Consider the following 18055-nt stretch of genomic DNA (forward strand, 5'->3'; position numbering starts at 1 on the left):
TTGTAAGGAAAAAAAAGACTTGATTTATTGGCTCCAAGTGTAGTATTTAGTTAACATGACAAAAATAAAAAAGGAAAGAATTCATTAGTTACTTAAACCTTGACGAAGAAGCTTGTTTGCTTTGAAACCGGTCGGTGAAAAAAATAAATAAAAAAATAGTGGTTAAAAACAAAGTTGTTTATGTTCATTTTTTTAAAAATTGTAATAACTTGAAAATAGTAAAACAATATTAAACTTATTCATTAGAAAAAAGGAAAAACATTGTGTTCACATAATATAGATATAATTAATGATCTATACCTTAACAAATTGTGATTCATATACCAATCTCTCCTGTATGGTTTATTGTTTGTGAACGATAAAAACTAAATAGAATAAAGTTCTAATCTGAAACGTACTTTACTTAAAAAACTGTCTCGCATTTTTTCGGGGTGACATTTGATCCGTGGACTTCTAATATGAGTATTTAGATTGTGGTTTGCAAAAAAAGTGAAGAATTCCTTGCATTATCGAATTTTCTCCCGGCTCCAGACGTGACTCGGTGGGTTGGTGCAGGGCGCCGGCGCTCCCCTCCCCCCCCTCCTCCGCCCTCGGAGTAAAGGAGACAGGAGACAGGAGACAGGAGAGCAGGAGACCAACCAACCCTTAGTAGCCGCTCGACCCCCGAGCCGACCCTGCGCGTCTACTGCTCGGCAGCCACATGCCACTAATATTGTTTACGCGTATTCAGATTTTTCCATCGTAACATTCGGAACGTCACGGAGGTTTGCACTAGCACGCCCGTCAAAATAAATGAACAATAAGCTAATTACATAAATACCGAATTTAATAATTCGTGAGTGTAAATTGTACCGGTACGTAAAATCCTGCGAGGACCCGAAGACGATTTGACAGGAATACTGGTGGGAAAGGACACTCAGTGAAAGTGGGTAGTTAAAAGATAGGAAACTGTCAGTGAAGAAAGAGGAAAGAGTTACTAATTTTACAGTTGAATTATGCGTTTCCCGGATGGTGCTTGTTTACGAAAATATTTTCTCTGGAAATAAAAGTTAAACGCATTTAGAAAATAAAATAAAACTTTGTTTTTTAAAACTACGTAAATTGCGAATATTTATTTAAACTTTCTTCTAAAAATGAAAGGGTTACCAAATATCGCTATTTCAAGAAGAGAAATTTCTATTCCAATATTTAGTAAGAAAATCTGTTAACATATCTTTTGGAGCGATGACAATAAACAATCTTGGAACAACATCGAAAATCGAAGGCGGGTAATGTCGCGGAATACTGAATCACGGAAGCAGCAGTAGAAAGATGACTTCCCGCCTGTGGTCGCTGTGGGTAGGGGGACTAGTGCTGGGCCTGGTGTCCCCCTGCCCTCCGCCATGCGACTGCCCGCCCCCCGCGCGTAGCCTCACGTGTCGCGGCTGCCCCTCGGCCTACCTGGCCGTGGGTCCCGACACGCTCAGCCTGGACGTGTCCGGCTGCAGGGACATCCTCTACCTCCTTCGGCTCCATAGACCGATGCCTCCTGACAAACAAGTTGGCCAATTTACTCTTAAAAAATTACAAATAACAGACAGCTTCATCGAAAAGATTCCGGAAAGCTACGTAAGTGGCGATTATGCCATTCAGACCTTGGTGATGTCAAATAATTCGATAGAGACCTTGGATTCGAATCTTGAAGCGAAAAATTTGACATTCTTGGATTTGTCGAGGAATCAATTGTCGTTTTTACAAAATAATACATTCAGCCGTATGGACAATCTTGTGTTTCTCGACTTAGGCTCTAACCGGATAGAAAACATGTCGATACGTGCCTTCGATGGACTCGATAAGCTGGTTCATTTGGATCTTTCACGAAACAATTTGACCTCATTGATGGATGCCATTTTTCTTCCACTGGTATCGCTACAAAGATTGAATATGAGCTTTAATCGGCTAGCGATGTTATCGGATAAATGTTTCGGAAGTCTCCTTTCCCTTCAACAGCTTGACGTATCGTACAATCAGCTAACGAGTGTTGCTCCGGGTACGCTGCAGTTTCTGCCAAATTTGGCCAAATTATTACTGGCGGACAATCCGCAACTGCGTCCAGACGCGCAGATTTTTGTGGGAACAGGACGTAGGCTGCAACAAGTGGACGCTTCTCGGACAGGTCTCAAACGAGTACCAGAAGCCTTGACTCATTCCGTACGATACCTAAGTCTCGCTGGAAACAGAATCTCAACTTTGCGTTGCGGTGATTTAGATGGATATCCGTTACTACATATGCTCGACTTTGCGGACAACATTATAGAGAACGTAGAAGACGATGCGCTCGGCAGGTTGGAGATGATATCTAGATTATATTTAAATATAAATAAACTTCAGACAGTACCAAAAATGCTACCTGATAAGCTTACTTACCTCTCCCTGGACACTAATTTGATTAAAAATTTAACCACGCTTGATTTCTCAACTCTTACAGGATTAAAAATTTTGTTGCTATCAAATAATCGAATTTCTTATATACAAGAGAATACATTCGTTCAACTTATCTCTCTCGAGGTATTGGATGTATCGAATAATCCCCTGAAGATTTTGACGCCGAATACTTTTGCTGGACCTATTTCGCTCAAAGATTTTCGAATAGCATTTGTAAATGTATCTCCACCAGCAAAAGACATTTCTTTTCCAGTTCCATCGCCGGAAGGGATAGAGAGCTTACACCTCCAACATAGTCCGGGTTTAACTCGAGAACTAATGGCGGATACTGCAGCCCTAGCGGCCATGTCGAGTTTACAGTATTTAGATATGAGTTTTTCCAACATCACAAATTTAAGATCTGACCTTTTACATTTTTTGTCTGAATTGAAAATCTTACGATTAGATGGAAATAATATGAACTGTTCTGACTTGGGTTGGCTAGGACAATGGATGAGAGATAATTTGGTAAATGAATACAAACAAGTTCAATGTTCTATTCCTCCTGAATGGGCAAATAAACTAATAATAGATCTTCCACCCCCTTCCGGAAACATTCAAACGACTAATAGACCGAATACAACACCGAATTTCACTGAAATAAATAAAAACAATTCGTTAAACCCAAATTGTTCAACGGTTGATAGAGTTAATATCGAAACTGTGGAAAAAAATTACAATTTTTCAACATGTCAAATAGAACAAATAAAGAAAATCCCTGCTGATTCCAATGCTGTTTCGAAACAGTTAGTATTTAATAGGCCTAATATAAGCGAAACGATGGCTATTCAGTCCAATAAAAACAAATCATTAAAAAGTTTTTCAAAAGATCAAATTTACAATCAAAGTCAAATGCTTTTGACTTCGCAAAAATACATAGGACCACAAAGTGAAATATTTGCAGAAATAAAAAAATCTCATGGTTTAGATTTAAACCTGGAATCAATATTAGAAAGAAAGAATGCTACGGGAAAATATGTTTTAGCCAACGAAAGATCAAATAAAACGAATAAAATAAATAAACCAATACCGTACAAAAAACCCATCGAAAGACTGTCCGAAAAAAGTAAGCTTATCGAAATATTTTCACAACTGTCACACGTAGAAAACGATGGCAGTAATACAAGCAAACAGCACAAAACAGCAACCCAAGAAAGCGCTTCTCTGTGTATAGAGACCGGAAATTTAAATGGCACGGAAAACAAAACAAAATGTTCGCAACATCCGGAAATAGCGCCGGTAGCTCCTGAGAAAAATGAAAATAAAAATATCAAATTGGGAAGATTTATTTATCGGAAAAATGGGAACGACAAGTCGAGCATTAACACAAAACTGAGAAAATCTAAATACGTGTCGAGGCCAAACGAGCGCTACAAAGCGACCGATATTCGCGAAAGGAAAAACACGGAAGCGAACGAAACAACGGTAAGGCTTCGTCAACTAGCCAACCAAACTCGAGTAATTGAATCACTCGACTCGCTCCAACACGGCAATTTGTATCAACACAATTTGCATGGACCGACGCTTTCGGACATAGTACCAAAGGACGAAACATCGGATTTGAAAGTAACAGAAACGAAAGATCACGTACAAAGCCAACGTTTAGATTATAAATCAAAGGAGAAGCATCATGACGAGAACGATGGATTAAGGATCAAAAGGATAGAAACAGAAGGAAATGTAACGCACGGATCTGTGGAGAGTTTCGAGGAGCCAGGTGGAAGTAATGTGTCGGATCGACATCAGACATCCAAGTTCAGGGCTGAAGCCAGCAGTAGCCAGTCGGGGCTAGGGCTGGGGGCTCTAGTAGGCGTGTGCGGGGCCGCGTGTGCCGCCCTGGCGGGGGCCTGTCTGGCGCGCTACCGCCCTCGCGCGCACCGCCGCCAAGGGGCCCCCGAGATGATAGAGGTTCAAACCATCACAGCAGTGGGAGAGCTCTGGTGACATCTAAGAACGGGGGAACACGTTGCCGACATCGAGTACGACTCCCTCACATAGCGAGAATGTAAGTCCCACTTTTGTATAATTTAAGTAGATACTTTACTAAAGTTTGATTACAACCAGCCCTTTTTACAATTAAGACAATAAAATTGCTCATTAATTTTAATTACTTTGAATAGACGATGAAATTATGCCGATGTCACTATGCAATATGAATCGATAATCAATACTGTAAGAAATTTAGATACGTATTTTAAGTGTATTAATTACACCCGAGCTATCAATATAGATTGAGTATATTCAGGAAAATATAGGGTTGTTCTTTACTTTTTTGAATATTATCATATAATATGATGTAATTAAGTACGGAAATAAGAAAAAGAAGTAGATTTTCACTTTATTTTTCAGTGCCGTGACACAAAAAGAAAAATCCAGACAAAGCATCATGTGAGTAGTGCCACAAAAGAAGAACAACAATGAACACTTGAATAAAAACTCTTCCAGCATTTGTGAATATGTGAAAAAGAAAATAAATCTAGTCTTATAGCATGTATATTTGAATAGCATTAAATCGTGCTACAGATATTTTATATAACATGATTATTTTGTAGAGTGTAAATACTTAGACTGTTATGGATGTATAAAGTAATAATATATAATTAAAGATTAATTCCGTTTCCGAACTTTGAATTGTGCCGGTCGAAAAATCGCTATTGTACATTAATATGAGTCGCGACACAATTAGAAGTTCCCAACGATGAATGGTTGAAATAGAAACGTATATTGTGAAAAATACCAATCAATCTCAATACAAATAATAATCGTACATTATCATTTATGCAATACAATTAATAAATAATATCAATAACCCGGTACAGTTCTAGAAACAACTGAACGCATTTAAACATAGTTACCTATGAGTGCATAGCAATATTTTGACCTGTAATAATTTTTAAAATGCCAATAAACAGTTAATGCACAATAATGTGGTATGTGATTATAAAAGGCTCTTTATATTCGATACAAATCCTTGTGTAGAATTTGTGGAAGATATTTTTTTGTAAAAACTTGCGAATATGTGTAAATAAAATCATTTCCGGGATCAAATGAATAGATTCCGTAACTATGTAGAAATGATCAATAAATATATATTTATAAAAAGACATTGTATGATTGCGAATTCGCCAAATAAATTGTATGATTTTGATTAACATTACAAACTGTATTTTATTTAGAATTCCTGTACAAAAACAAATACACGAACTTACACAGTTAATAAAGGAACATTTAAAAAAAAAACTGGGAGTAAAAAAACATTACAGGTTGTTTAAAAATGCAAAATGACCACCTAGGGAATGTACAAAATTTATATTTCAGTGCAGCAATGCGAATTTCATGCCATGGAGCAGGCGAATTTGTGATTTTTACAAAAGAATAATTATAAAGCAAGAAATAAATACATTTGAACTGCACAAAAAATACTTGTGATTCTTAATGGAGTTAAAAATTAAAAATAAGTTAAAATATAAATTTATTAATTCTTTTCAAGATACAAATAAAATTACACATTCTTTGTGGTATAGTGGTATTCGCGTCCTTAGGTACAATTATTCAGCAAAATTTACGTAAAATATAATATAATACACTTTTGAAAAATGTTTAGGTAGGAACAAATCTTATTGGCATAGAAAATGTGAATTCTGAAAATCACTTTAGACATTTCTTCTTGGACATTTCGGAAGATTTGACAACAAACATTGTTTGAAAAACCAAACAGAAATATTAAGGCCCATTTATGGGTTTTACAGGTGCCAAAGAAATGGTAGGCAATTCAAATTCGACGTTCGTATTGGGACCGCCATTTTTATGATTTTAATGGAAATTCGAAATTTGAATTAAACACCTACTTTTACGAACGCTGGTTTATAATTTGGAAACGTAAGTAATATTACAGCACGGTGGTGCTTAGTTTCCAAATCTCAGTGACGTCGACGTGACGTTAATGAGAAGGCAAAGTGGCAGAAGGCATCCGTAATTTCACAATGTACATTCCAGTCGTCAAAAGGGATCATTAAAATATTCAAGCGTGAAATTGGTGCACTGTACAATTCCCCGGAGATGTGCTTTATACCCCTTCCACGCCTCGTTTCCGGAGGCTTCAAACGTTAAATACAAGACTTGTTTTAAAACTGCCCCAAAATGAAATAACAAGATTTGCATTAAGGCACACGACCCATTACGGCGGATTTCAAAATCGCATAATAATAATGTTTGCTTATGAATGACTAGGTTTGCCACCTGACTGCACCAGGAATTTGAATTCGTACATTATATTACTTACAATCAACTAAAATATTAAGGAAAAAAAATAGAACAATAAAAAATATGACACTAAGATAAGGGTTTGAGAAAAAGATAATTTAGAGATAAAAAAAATAGTGGTAAATTATTTTTAAAAATTTTTACTTTTTTCTCCGCCCTGTGTTGTACAATACACAGTTTTAGTTTTGGTATACAAATTCAGTATACCTCGATTGTGTGTTGCTCCCTAGTATAATAGTCCTAAAGCTCCTAAAGCTCCTATATACCTGCGTGAAAATTTTCAACGCTTATCAGTTCATGGTTTACCTCTTCGTTCTAATTCTCAAGTTGTCTTAATACCCATCCACAATTCCCCGTTCTTCTCTAACTCATATAGTGTCCATGCGGCTCGACTGTGGAATCATCTCCCATCCGCCATCAATGATGTTACTACATTATCTCTGTTTAAATCACGTCTAAAAAACCATCTCCTTTCTCTTCCTTAATCTCTCCTCCTTTCCTTTTTCCTCTTTTTTCCCTTTTCCCATCGAGTTTTGATTTAAGGTAATTTATAAACCAATACGTTTATTTATATTTTTAAGAATCTTTCGGTTTTTAATTAAATTTAATTTGTTCAATGTACTCATAGTCCCAACGCTCCTATATACCTGCGCGAAAAATTTCAACGCTTATCAGTTCATGGTTTATCTCTTCGTCCTGATTCTCAAGACACTCTCTTAATACGCATCCACAATTCCTCTTTCTTCTCTAACTCATATAGTGTCCATGCGGCTCGACTGTGGAATCATCTCCCATCCACCATCAAAGATTTTTTTTTGCACCACAACAGGCCAGGAGACCTAATTACAGTGGTGAAGCACCCAGGCTTGAGAAAAATCACATTTTAATTTTTGTGTTCTCACCGGGAATCGAACCCGGAACCTTCCGTGCGTGAGTCGAGCGTCTTGACCACTACGGCACGGAGGCCGCCTAGTGGTGATGTTACTACATTATCTCTGTTTAAATCACGTCTGAAGAAACATCTCCTTTCTCTTCCTTAATCTCTCCTTTTCTTTTTCCTCTTTTTTCCTTTTTCCTATTGAGTAATAGTTTTGATTTAAGGTAATTTATATACAAATACTTTTATTTCTATTTTTATATATCTTTAGCTTTTTAATCTTTTTTTCTATTGAATATGTTCTGTAACTTGAATTATAAAAATAAAACTTTTATTTTATTGGTTGGTTAGAAAAAATTGCCATTTGGCAATAAGCCCGCCAATGTACAAATAACATTATGTACAAAATTTTTAATAAATAAATAAATATAAAATAGGGTATTGAAAACAAGGCAGTAAAGAAACACGATTTTATTTTTTTAAATGAAAATAAATATTTTATGTCTTATGACTTACCTACCCAAATATTTCAATTTTACTACCATTTTCAACGAGTTGTAAATAACTCACTATTAGAAAAAGCTAATAGACGTCTTACGCTTAGATCAGCTACGTCTACGGCGAGAGAAAAAGTTATTATACCTCTACGCAAACAGCGCACTAAATTCAGTGAACGCGCATGAGCGGTTGCAGGCCCTATGGCATGGAATACTCTCCCAGCGTGCGAGGCTGTGAGAGTGAAGTGATGTTTTGGAAAAAACTTTAAACCCACTTGTTCTCTACTCTAAATCATTTGAATAGATCGGTAGCATGTCGTAACAAAATGAATTGTTTTAATTAAAAACAAATTTAATAGCTTCAACTAAATTTATTTATTTATAGAATCACTTTGCAAAGCGCCCTTGAGGTATATTATTACGAAAATGGCGCTTTGTTAGTTATCTATGTAAAATCATATTAAAAATCAGAGAGAGATACAGAAAACTTAGGAAAGAGATACTAATAAAATACATAAATAATTAACACAAAATAATGAAAAATGTGAAAAATAAAAACATGCTTACTATAAAAATCTACATAATTATTATTTTATTGAAAGATTATAAATTTTACACCCTTAAGACACATACATGTATAAGAATAATAATAAGTACATTATGCATGATATATAAGGTAAAATATATCTCGTTGGCGTCGCAGTGTCGCTATAGATACGACAGATGCGAAGACACGACAGATTGCGTTAAATTACTAATCGATGTCATTAACATACATTCAAATGCGGTATTAAAATAATATTAGAAAATTCACATTATCACCATGTTTCTTTTTTGGTTGATACCGTGTGTGTTGGATTTGTTCCGACGTTTCGGCTACCATTGCAGGAGCCATCTTCAGGGTAAACTGAGTGTTTTGTGGAAAAAAATGTGTGTTTAACTACTAGTAATTTGTACCATGTCGTAGTCGGCAGTAGGCACATTTCTATTCATTTTTGTAGTATGAAGGGCTGGGAACCATGTTGAGTTTTATTTAAGCCCGTCGTTTTTGTTAATGTTATTTAGGTGTCTATGGATTTCAATTGCCTCTTTTATTATTCGTGTACTGCAATTACTGGGTTTATGCAAAATTTTCGGTTCAAATGCGAAAAAATGTCCGGTGTCTATAAAGTGTTCCGCTATTGCAGATTTGTCAGGATGCCCAAGTTTACACGGTCTTTTGTGTTCGTCAATCCTTTTCTTTGCCGTGCGCCCTGTTTGTTCTGTGTACACTTTATCAGATCCTTGGCAACTGAATTTATAAACAGCTTCCGTTTTCAGGGAATTCTTATCTTTTGGGTTCAATAAATGGTTCTTTATTTTTCGAGTCGAAATCAAATATTTTTTTATTTTTTTATTAAAGAACAGTAAGTTATTGTGAATTGGGTGGGATTAGGGCAAGGATGCATGAAGAGAGGATAAGAGGGGGAAGGGAGATGTATATATTTATTATAATAACAACTATTGTAATTACTATTCTGCCATTTTCAAACATCCATTTTTATTATAATGATAATTAATTCCGGTAAAAAGACAACTGAAATCAATTATCTGGATTTTATTTGTACAAAATTTTAAAGTTTTGGGTATTTTAATATTATTTAGCGTCGCTAAATCATCGTATTAATTAATGATAAAAAAACTCCAAAACTGTAATTACAGTAAATTAAACTTGTTTTTTTAAAGTTGTAATTGATTATGCACAATTTATCATGTTGGTACCTTTAAATCTATTTTTTATCTCAATTTAAGAAAGCAAAAGAACAAAACATTCGTTCAATTATTGATTGAATCGACATTAACTTTGTGGAATGACATAATTAATAAGAAACTTTGTTTTTAGACCACTTGAGATTCGTTTACATGGTACATGATATATTATGACGACGAAGTCATGATTAACATAATCGTAAATGAATTAATCAAAACAAAACGATTTCATAATAAAACACTTTTAAATAATTTAACTGACACTAAACTTCTCAAGGAAAAGGTAAACCTTGGAAGGAACTAGTTTTAAACAGTCATGTCTTTTTTTTTCTCTTTGATTTTACTGCGGAGTCAATTATATTATATAACATTACCCTAAGACATTTAACTAAACATGGTGGAACTTTATTACATTTTTTTCTCCTCGATTTCAGTAAATTTCAGTATTTCACGTTTGGCTACAGAAATACCTTTTTTTTATGGCGTTTGGCCACGTGACCGCGATAAATTAATATTGTTTTACTGTGGTCAGTCAAGTTGCATGAGGACTGTTAAGCCACGTCGATAAACACATGGGATTGAACAACAGGAATGGAAGGAATGGAGGCGTATCATACACCTAGTGCCTGGCATCCCCGGAGATCATCACGCTCAATATTGAGTAAGGCGACGATAACGAAAAAAAAAGATTTTTGTGAAAATAATTATGAGCATGTATAAAAACACACTTTCTCCTAATGAAATACGTATTTAGTATTATATGAAACATCATGAGAAAAACCTGCCTTTTACTTAAATCAACAAGAAATTAATTCCAAATGATAAAAGGAAATCTTAAACATAAATTTTACTGGGTGGAATATATTTTATTTGGATATTCCTATATTTGTACCTACCTCTGAGATGAGATTAAAAATATCAAAAGATTTCAAATAAATTTTTATTTCAATAAAAAGATAATAATATTTAGCTTTTTTCAGATTAATTATATCATGACGGAAAATAAACTAGTTTGTAAATAGGAATAAATGTATGAATTTGTTTAGTATTAAGATTTTAGTTAACCCTAAAATAACCATCAATGAGTCGTGTCTGGGACAATTTTGTGGACATTTTGCGAAAAAACATTAAGTCAAAATGAATTGTTTAGAGTATTCGAGTTTAAAAGTTTTCTGGGCATTAACAAATAATTTTATAAGTAAAAGTTTTAAAGAAAATTACAAGAAATACTACAGTGATCTAACAACTATAAAAACATTTATAAAAAAAAAACATTAAAAAAAATAATCTTTATAATATTTTTACACATAATACCATAGTAAGGTTTTACGTGCAAGTTTTACGCATTTTACGTGCAAGTCAAATAATGCAGTTTCATTGTGGGACACGTTTATCATTTTTTTATGAAAATAGTTTGCATTATTACGTATTTTAAATGTTGGGTTAATAAAAAAATAAATAAAAACAAAGAATTGAAAAGTTATGTTTTTTTTGTTTCAGGAATATGAGTATTGAGTATCCTTGATAGAAGGGACGCTTGCATACCAACTTTGAAACTCTAGTGAAATATTTTTTTCTTATTCGCTGGGTGGATTTACATTTTATAGACTTATCAGAGAAAATAATAAGGCCTGTAGTGGAGATAAAACTTAGTGCATTTGAATAAATTGTAGGACATTTACTAAACAATATTAATTACTTCATCATTAAGTCAAAACAGCAAAATTTTGTCTTAATACTTTTTCGAAGAATGCCCAAGATTAACCTCTTAAAAGAAAAAAATAAATAGAGTATCTTTACCAAAATAACCCCAAGTATGCTCAGCGATATTTAATGGTTTCGGAGATATTTAGCTTTAAGTTTTTCTCATGTGATTTCCAGGTTTTCACAGTTTTTATTTAGGCCAAACGTAGCGTCCTGATTATTTTCAACATGCCTTAAAAACATTTTCTTAGTAATAAAATATTATATATTAGATTTTTAATTTCACGTGATACATTAGGTTAAATATGGGCGTATTCAAAGGCCAATTTCAAAAAGGTGTTACAAAACTTTAAAAAAAAATATACAATAAATATCAATCTACCCTATGCATTAGGTGTTAATATAAGTTGTGTCCGTTTTTTTTCCAAATGAAGAGAACAAGAGAACACAACGAACAAAATTGCAACAAATTAGTCAAAAATGTATTCTCCTCCTTTTTTTTACAACAAATTAGTTAATAACTGAAAGCATCTTCGGTGTACACTGCAAATATTGCAAGCAGCTTTGACAGCTTTATTCCTTCGATTGAACGTGAACTGAACGAGGTGTCTAAAATTTTCACTTTCATTTACTTGACATTCCATTTTGTAACGTAAAAGCAAACACAATAGCAGTTTATTTTTTTTGAATGACCGATATAACCGTTTCCCTTTTTTTTTTGCTTGTGGTGCTCATTTTCAAATTTGGAGAAAAACGGACACAACTTATGTTAACACGTAATAATTTTACCGTGCCGTGTGGATTTACTCGATATGTTTTAAAGGGGCCTATATGTATGTACATACATTTTCCTTTCTTAATAAGGTGGTTTTGATTTAGATTGGTGTTGGTCATCATTTAGTAACGGTAAATTGGTAGGTAGCCTGTAAAGTAAAATGCTGACTAGAATCTTAACATTAATAAATTAATGCGTCCATAAAAACGTGATTTAAAACGATATTCTTCCCACTTTGAAAGCAATAGGTACTAGATTTTAAAACAAACTTACGATCTATGTAACAGAGGAATAAAAAAAGAAAATGGCAGAGAAAATCTCGGAAAAACGGGGTTTCCGCTTACGCTGTAAAAACGGGATTAAAACATGTCGAGAGGAAAGGTAGAAGAAGCAACAAGAAAGATAAATCTAAGAGATTGTATATACAGAGCAGCGCCGCAGCCATTGAGGCTCGTGTTCTGGGAATCAGTCTTGGCGCTTTGAGCCTCAAAACGGATTGAGAGGAAGATACGATCTACACTTCAATCAAGCTACAAGGAGCCCGCCCCGCTCATACGATATTAAAGTTCCCGAGTCCTTAAGGAGGGTTTGTGCAACGGTGCACGGATCGCAGTTATGACTCCCGCAAATATTTGCCTCGTACCGCGTTGTGAAATGAAAAATCCCCTTTACAATTGGCGCAGCTTAAATTTTCTCGAGTGTTCGCATAAATATAGTTACAGGGCGGAAAAGCGAAGCCAATCCGAATATTGTTACAGAGATCTTTAAGTAATGAAAACAGGATATTGTTCATTGAATCGACATTCACTTCGTAACACTTCATTATAAATTATTATGAAAATAAAACTTTTTTATTATTGTGACTTAACTTCATATTTTTCATATCAGTACTTAAGATAACTATCCATTTATATCTTAGATAAGTGGAATAAAAACCCCCCTGCTCTATGTTTTACTGATAAATTTGTTTATTTTTTGTTTAAATTCTATGATATTTAAATTCTATTCTAGTCGTAAACTTTATAGCAGTTTGCACTCTATTTAAGAAATTACAGAATTTTTTGCCAATTAATGTTAAGCAAACATCAGTCCCTAGCTTACTTATTCCACTCCTTGACTATGCGGATGTGTGTTATCCAGATGCTAACTCTGAATTACTTGATAAGTTAGAACGATTGCAGAATATTTGTATTCGTTATATCTTTAATCTTCGCAAATTTGACCACACATCCAAGTATCGCGCGCAACTACACTGGCTCAGTATCAGGGATAGAAGAAACGTTCACATTCTATCACTTCTTCACAATATTTTAAATAATCCCACTTTGCCTGTTTATCCGAGAGAGCTCATCCAACCTCTTTCACAACACGGACTATCTATTCGTTCTAGTAACGAGAGAACCCTTTTAATACCCTGTCATCGCTCTAATTTTCTTGCCTCCTCTTTCACAGTAGTAGCCGCTCGATTGTAGAATAATCTACCCACTAATGTTAAAGACGCCCCTTCTTTATTTAGATTTAAGTCAAGATTGAATTGTCACTATCTTAATATTTAAATTGTTCCTTTATCCTTCTTTTTTCCTTCCCATCCCCTCTCCTCTCTTCATAGTATAATGTTAATTTTTTTTATACATTTTTTTTATTTTGTTAATCTTTGTTTTTAATTTTTGTATAAAATAGTAAGATTAAATATGTCCATGTATTTATAATTTTCTCAAACTGAACGGTTTAGGTAGGTAGGAAGAAATTGCCTTTAGGCAATATGCCCGCCCTTGTATGTATTTATATTGTATACCTATATAAAGTGTCAAATAAATAAATAAATATGACATTGTGAACAATATTCTGTGTTTACCAAAAACAAAACAAACAAACAAACCATCACGCCGTTTCCCCGTAAGGGTAGGCAGAGAGGATAGAACGCCACAACACTCTATCTTTGCATACATATCTCGCTTCCTCTACATCCATACATCTTCTCAAGCACGCGCGCCGATTATTCCGACTTTTGACATGTCCATCTTTAAGTATTTGTTGGATTTGGTCATGCCATGTCTTTCTCGGTCTTCCTTTATTTCTGCATCCATCAACATTCGCATTGTAAATATTCTTAGCCGTTCTCTCGCTGTCCATTCGTTCTATATGTGTTTACTATATTAGTTTTATATCACCCGTCGATGGGAGGAGTGCTCTCTTGAAACTGTAGTCGTGTTCTTGAAAAATAATAAAAATTGTGTAACACTAATAACAAAGTTTTATTTTCATTATAATTTATAATGAAAAAAGAAATTGAGAAGTTTCTTCAAATATGTGAGTCGCGAGTAATTAACAATAAAATTAGGTACTAAGTGCATTTTACGCCTTTTAGTCGGTGGGTTTGCTTATTTTTTTATTGATTTATTTTGTTCATTAACGCCCAAAAGGCATTTACGATTTAAAGATTTTAAATGATTAATTTCAACGTTGAGTGAATTTTGGTCTGTACGTTACTCGTACAATATTTTCTACTTAAAAGATAAGCGTTTTCTTATTTGTTTATACGCTATCCTCAACAATAGAAGAAGTTAACCTGATGCGAACGCCACAAAGCTTTACAAAAAAATTTAAGAATACGAACGAGTATGATTTAATTAGAAGATTTCATTCGCTTTAAATACTCGGCGAAGACTCCCCGACGGAAATTTTCTTTCATTAAATCCATATCTTATTCGAGCAGTCGGGTCGCCGACACGAAATTCTCGTCTTCTTTGTGCGTTAGAAAGAATCTCATCAAAACGCGATGCTCGCAAATACGTTTCTTGTAAATTAAACCAATTACGTGAGATGGGACACTAACAAGGACGGTGCAAAATCGCCGTGACGTCATACACTTGTGTTAGAAGGATAATGTCGGACAATTAATAGACGGGTATTCGTGTAACGGCGACAATCCTAGTTCGTATTATGATGTTAATAATACGCCTTCGAAGTAATGCAAGGCACAGGATACGGTCACGCGTAACCGTGACTGAGAATACTAATTTAGACCACGCGGAATCCGTAGGAATTAGATAAACAAAGAACGAATTAATAACGATATTATCATAAGCAATCCTAAAGGTTATCCCAATAAAAAGGCTTTATTACCACGCAAAAATTCAAATGAATACAACCCCGGATATAATGCTTTCGCGTAGGTAACACAATTTAAAGCATCCATAGTGGCTGCATTGATTTTACGATGCAAAGCAGCGCTCGTGAGACTTTAGTTGGCCACTTTCAAGATAAGTTATTCCGAACAATTATTCCGTGAACTTTGCATTTGAGTTCCCGGTTTTCATTAATTTATTTAAATACGGCACAAACGCCTTTTACAATGTAATATATAACAGCGGAACAATACCATATATAAAAATCAACATAAAAAACAGAAAGATATTTTGAGAAAATGAAAAAAAAAATAGATTGAAAAATCGGTATTGGAATAAAAAATACCAATAAATAATGATAATACGACACAAGTGCTACTTTAAAATGTTATCATGATATGTTAGGAGCATACTAACTGCTTTATTTAGAAAATATACAAATATTATAAATTACCAATTTTTCATATTATGTTGAACTCTGCATCCGCTGACGAGATATTTTTTTTTAAGACAACAAAAGACAGAGTCAACAAAAAAATTAACTAATTAAAAATGTATTAGTTACGTAAACCTTGACGAAGAAGCTTGTATACTTTGAAACCAGTCAGAGGAAAAAAAAAATAGTGGTTAAAAACAATGTTGTTATTATAATAAATAACTACAAAGTTAGTGCTTGAAATATAAAATTTATATTATAAAAAAAATAATACTTTCATCTGTTCTTTTACATTATTATTGCTATATTAATTATACGAGGTAGCTTTTCACGGGTACGCTCGTTTTCTTACATTTTTTTGGCATTGTATTTACTTATACATCTATAGAAAACTATATTTGGCCTATAATTTTGGTTTATTTGTAAATATTGTACTTTTTTTGTTACAATGGCAGTTGTTTTTTTTTTTAATAATTAAAATATCGAAAAAAGGAACAAGTACTTATACACAATGCCTTACTTTTAAACGATGCTATAAACTTTATTGTTTAAAATAAAAAAAAACAAGTAAAATTTGTGGCACAGCCATAATTTAGTAATTTGAAGTGTTAACAAAATGGTAAAATATCGATATGAAATGTCTTGACACGATAAAAGATTATTCTTGGAATTAGATTTTTCGCTCTACGCAAAGAAAGATAATTTCGAATAAGCAATTTCAGAATCAGCCGTCCGAAAGCTCTTTTCGTATTAAAATATTTATTAAACAGAGACCATACATGAAAATGTAGAGTGCGTTCGAAAAGGAACAAGAAACAAAAGGCGCTAGCGTCGTTTAGTGCATAGAGCCAGACATCTGAATAATTAATTCTCAGCAAGAAGGGCTACCAATCCCTTTAAGTAATACCTACGTACTAAGACAGAGTTTACCGGAAACATGAAGGGTCAATTCCCGGGTCGAGGTGTGTATTCTGTTAAGTCTAAAATTGACATTTTAAGGTACTGCAAAAACAAAGTCTAAAAAATTCCCCACATTCATCTACTTAAAATTATGTTTGCTAGTGTGAAACAAGTAACGATTTATGTTATTGAGTTATAACTTTATGTCTTTATATTTTTCATATATTGATATATTCTTTATGTATTCCAATACGTTTTTGAAGATTTAAAAAAAAAGTGCTGGATTTATTTGGATTGGCACAAAATCCAAGTAACTTAATGCACTGAACTTACTACACATATAATCGATTTATTATTTTTTCAGTCAAATACAAAAAAACAGTTCTCTCCGATACTGTGCCAAAACTACAACTGTCTGCTGGACTGATTATGCCTAACTAAAATCTATATTTCGTTGTCCTGTTTTCCAAACCCTAAAATTGAAACAATTTTGTTTGATTATTTTAAGAAAGAGTATCAGAATGAAATTAGCTGTGTTGATATCATTTTCGTTTTTTAAAATTATTTGACAAATTTGTTTACCGCACGTCCGAAGATTTTGACGGTTTTTGAATGATCCTAGCTCCTATACGAAATATTTTTTCAAAAAAGCAAAACAATAGAGACACGTCAATGTAAATATCTATCTTTATCAGGGCCAGTCATAATTCAGGGAGAAAATAAAGGAATACGTTTGTATGAAGAAAAGTCAGACCGCGTCTTCGCTTATGAAGATTAACATATGGACTTAACCGACTACTCGCATCGAAAGATAAAACAAGGCCGAGACAAGTGGCGTTTAAATCTCATTTCAACTATTTTATGACTTATCTGACTACACACCCCGACCCGGGAATCATTTACTATTGAATATTTTACACAAGCCTTGAAAACCTTCTTTACATATTCCTCACAAAAGTGAATCTTTTGCGATTTTTTAAATATGGGAATCGCCTACAACCAATACAAAAGGAAATTGAAATTGTCTTTTATTGGCATACAATAAAGTCCTCAAGACTCGGAGAATCGCTTTATCAAAAAAGGGTGTTTTTCTTAAGCGTTCAGTTGTAAAAAAAAGTCTTGTAAAAGGCAAAAAAATGTTGTATGAATGGACGGTTTTATTAAAGAAGAATACAAGTTTGTACTTTCTTAACTTTGAAGCGGTATTGTAAAAGCCGTTGTGAAATTCCCACTTTAGATTTCTTAAATAAGTTTTTTGTAGAG

The 18055-nt window shown here is 33.8% G+C and overlaps 1 protein-coding gene across 2 annotated transcripts in view; it reads left to right on the forward strand.

The window, feature by feature from the left end:
• The first annotated feature begins 1212 nt into the window (after positions 1-1212).
• LOC148278151 (uncharacterized) overlaps positions 1213-18055 on the forward strand; it is a 168307-nt gene continuing 151464 nt past the window's right edge. The window contains exons 1-2 of one of the 2 annotated variants that reach the window (XM_088231826.1): positions 1213-4468; positions 4813-5624. In XM_088231826.1, the coding sequence (XP_088087952.1) occupies positions 1312-4407 (3096 nt within the window). In that variant the 5' untranslated portion in view covers positions 1213-1311 and the 3' untranslated portion in view covers positions 4408-4468; positions 4813-5624. Of the gene's footprint in view, positions 4469-4812; positions 5625-18055 lie in introns of those variants that run through there. The other variant, XM_088231828.1, reaches the window with a different exon arrangement.

Source organism: Micrasema longulum, unplaced genomic scaffold (assembly GCF_059751315.1).
Source record: "Micrasema longulum isolate JH-2025_06_02 unplaced genomic scaffold, ASM5975131v1 h1tg000925l, whole genome shotgun sequence".
Taxonomy (NCBI): Eukaryota; Metazoa; Arthropoda; class Insecta; order Trichoptera; family Brachycentridae; genus Micrasema; species Micrasema longulum.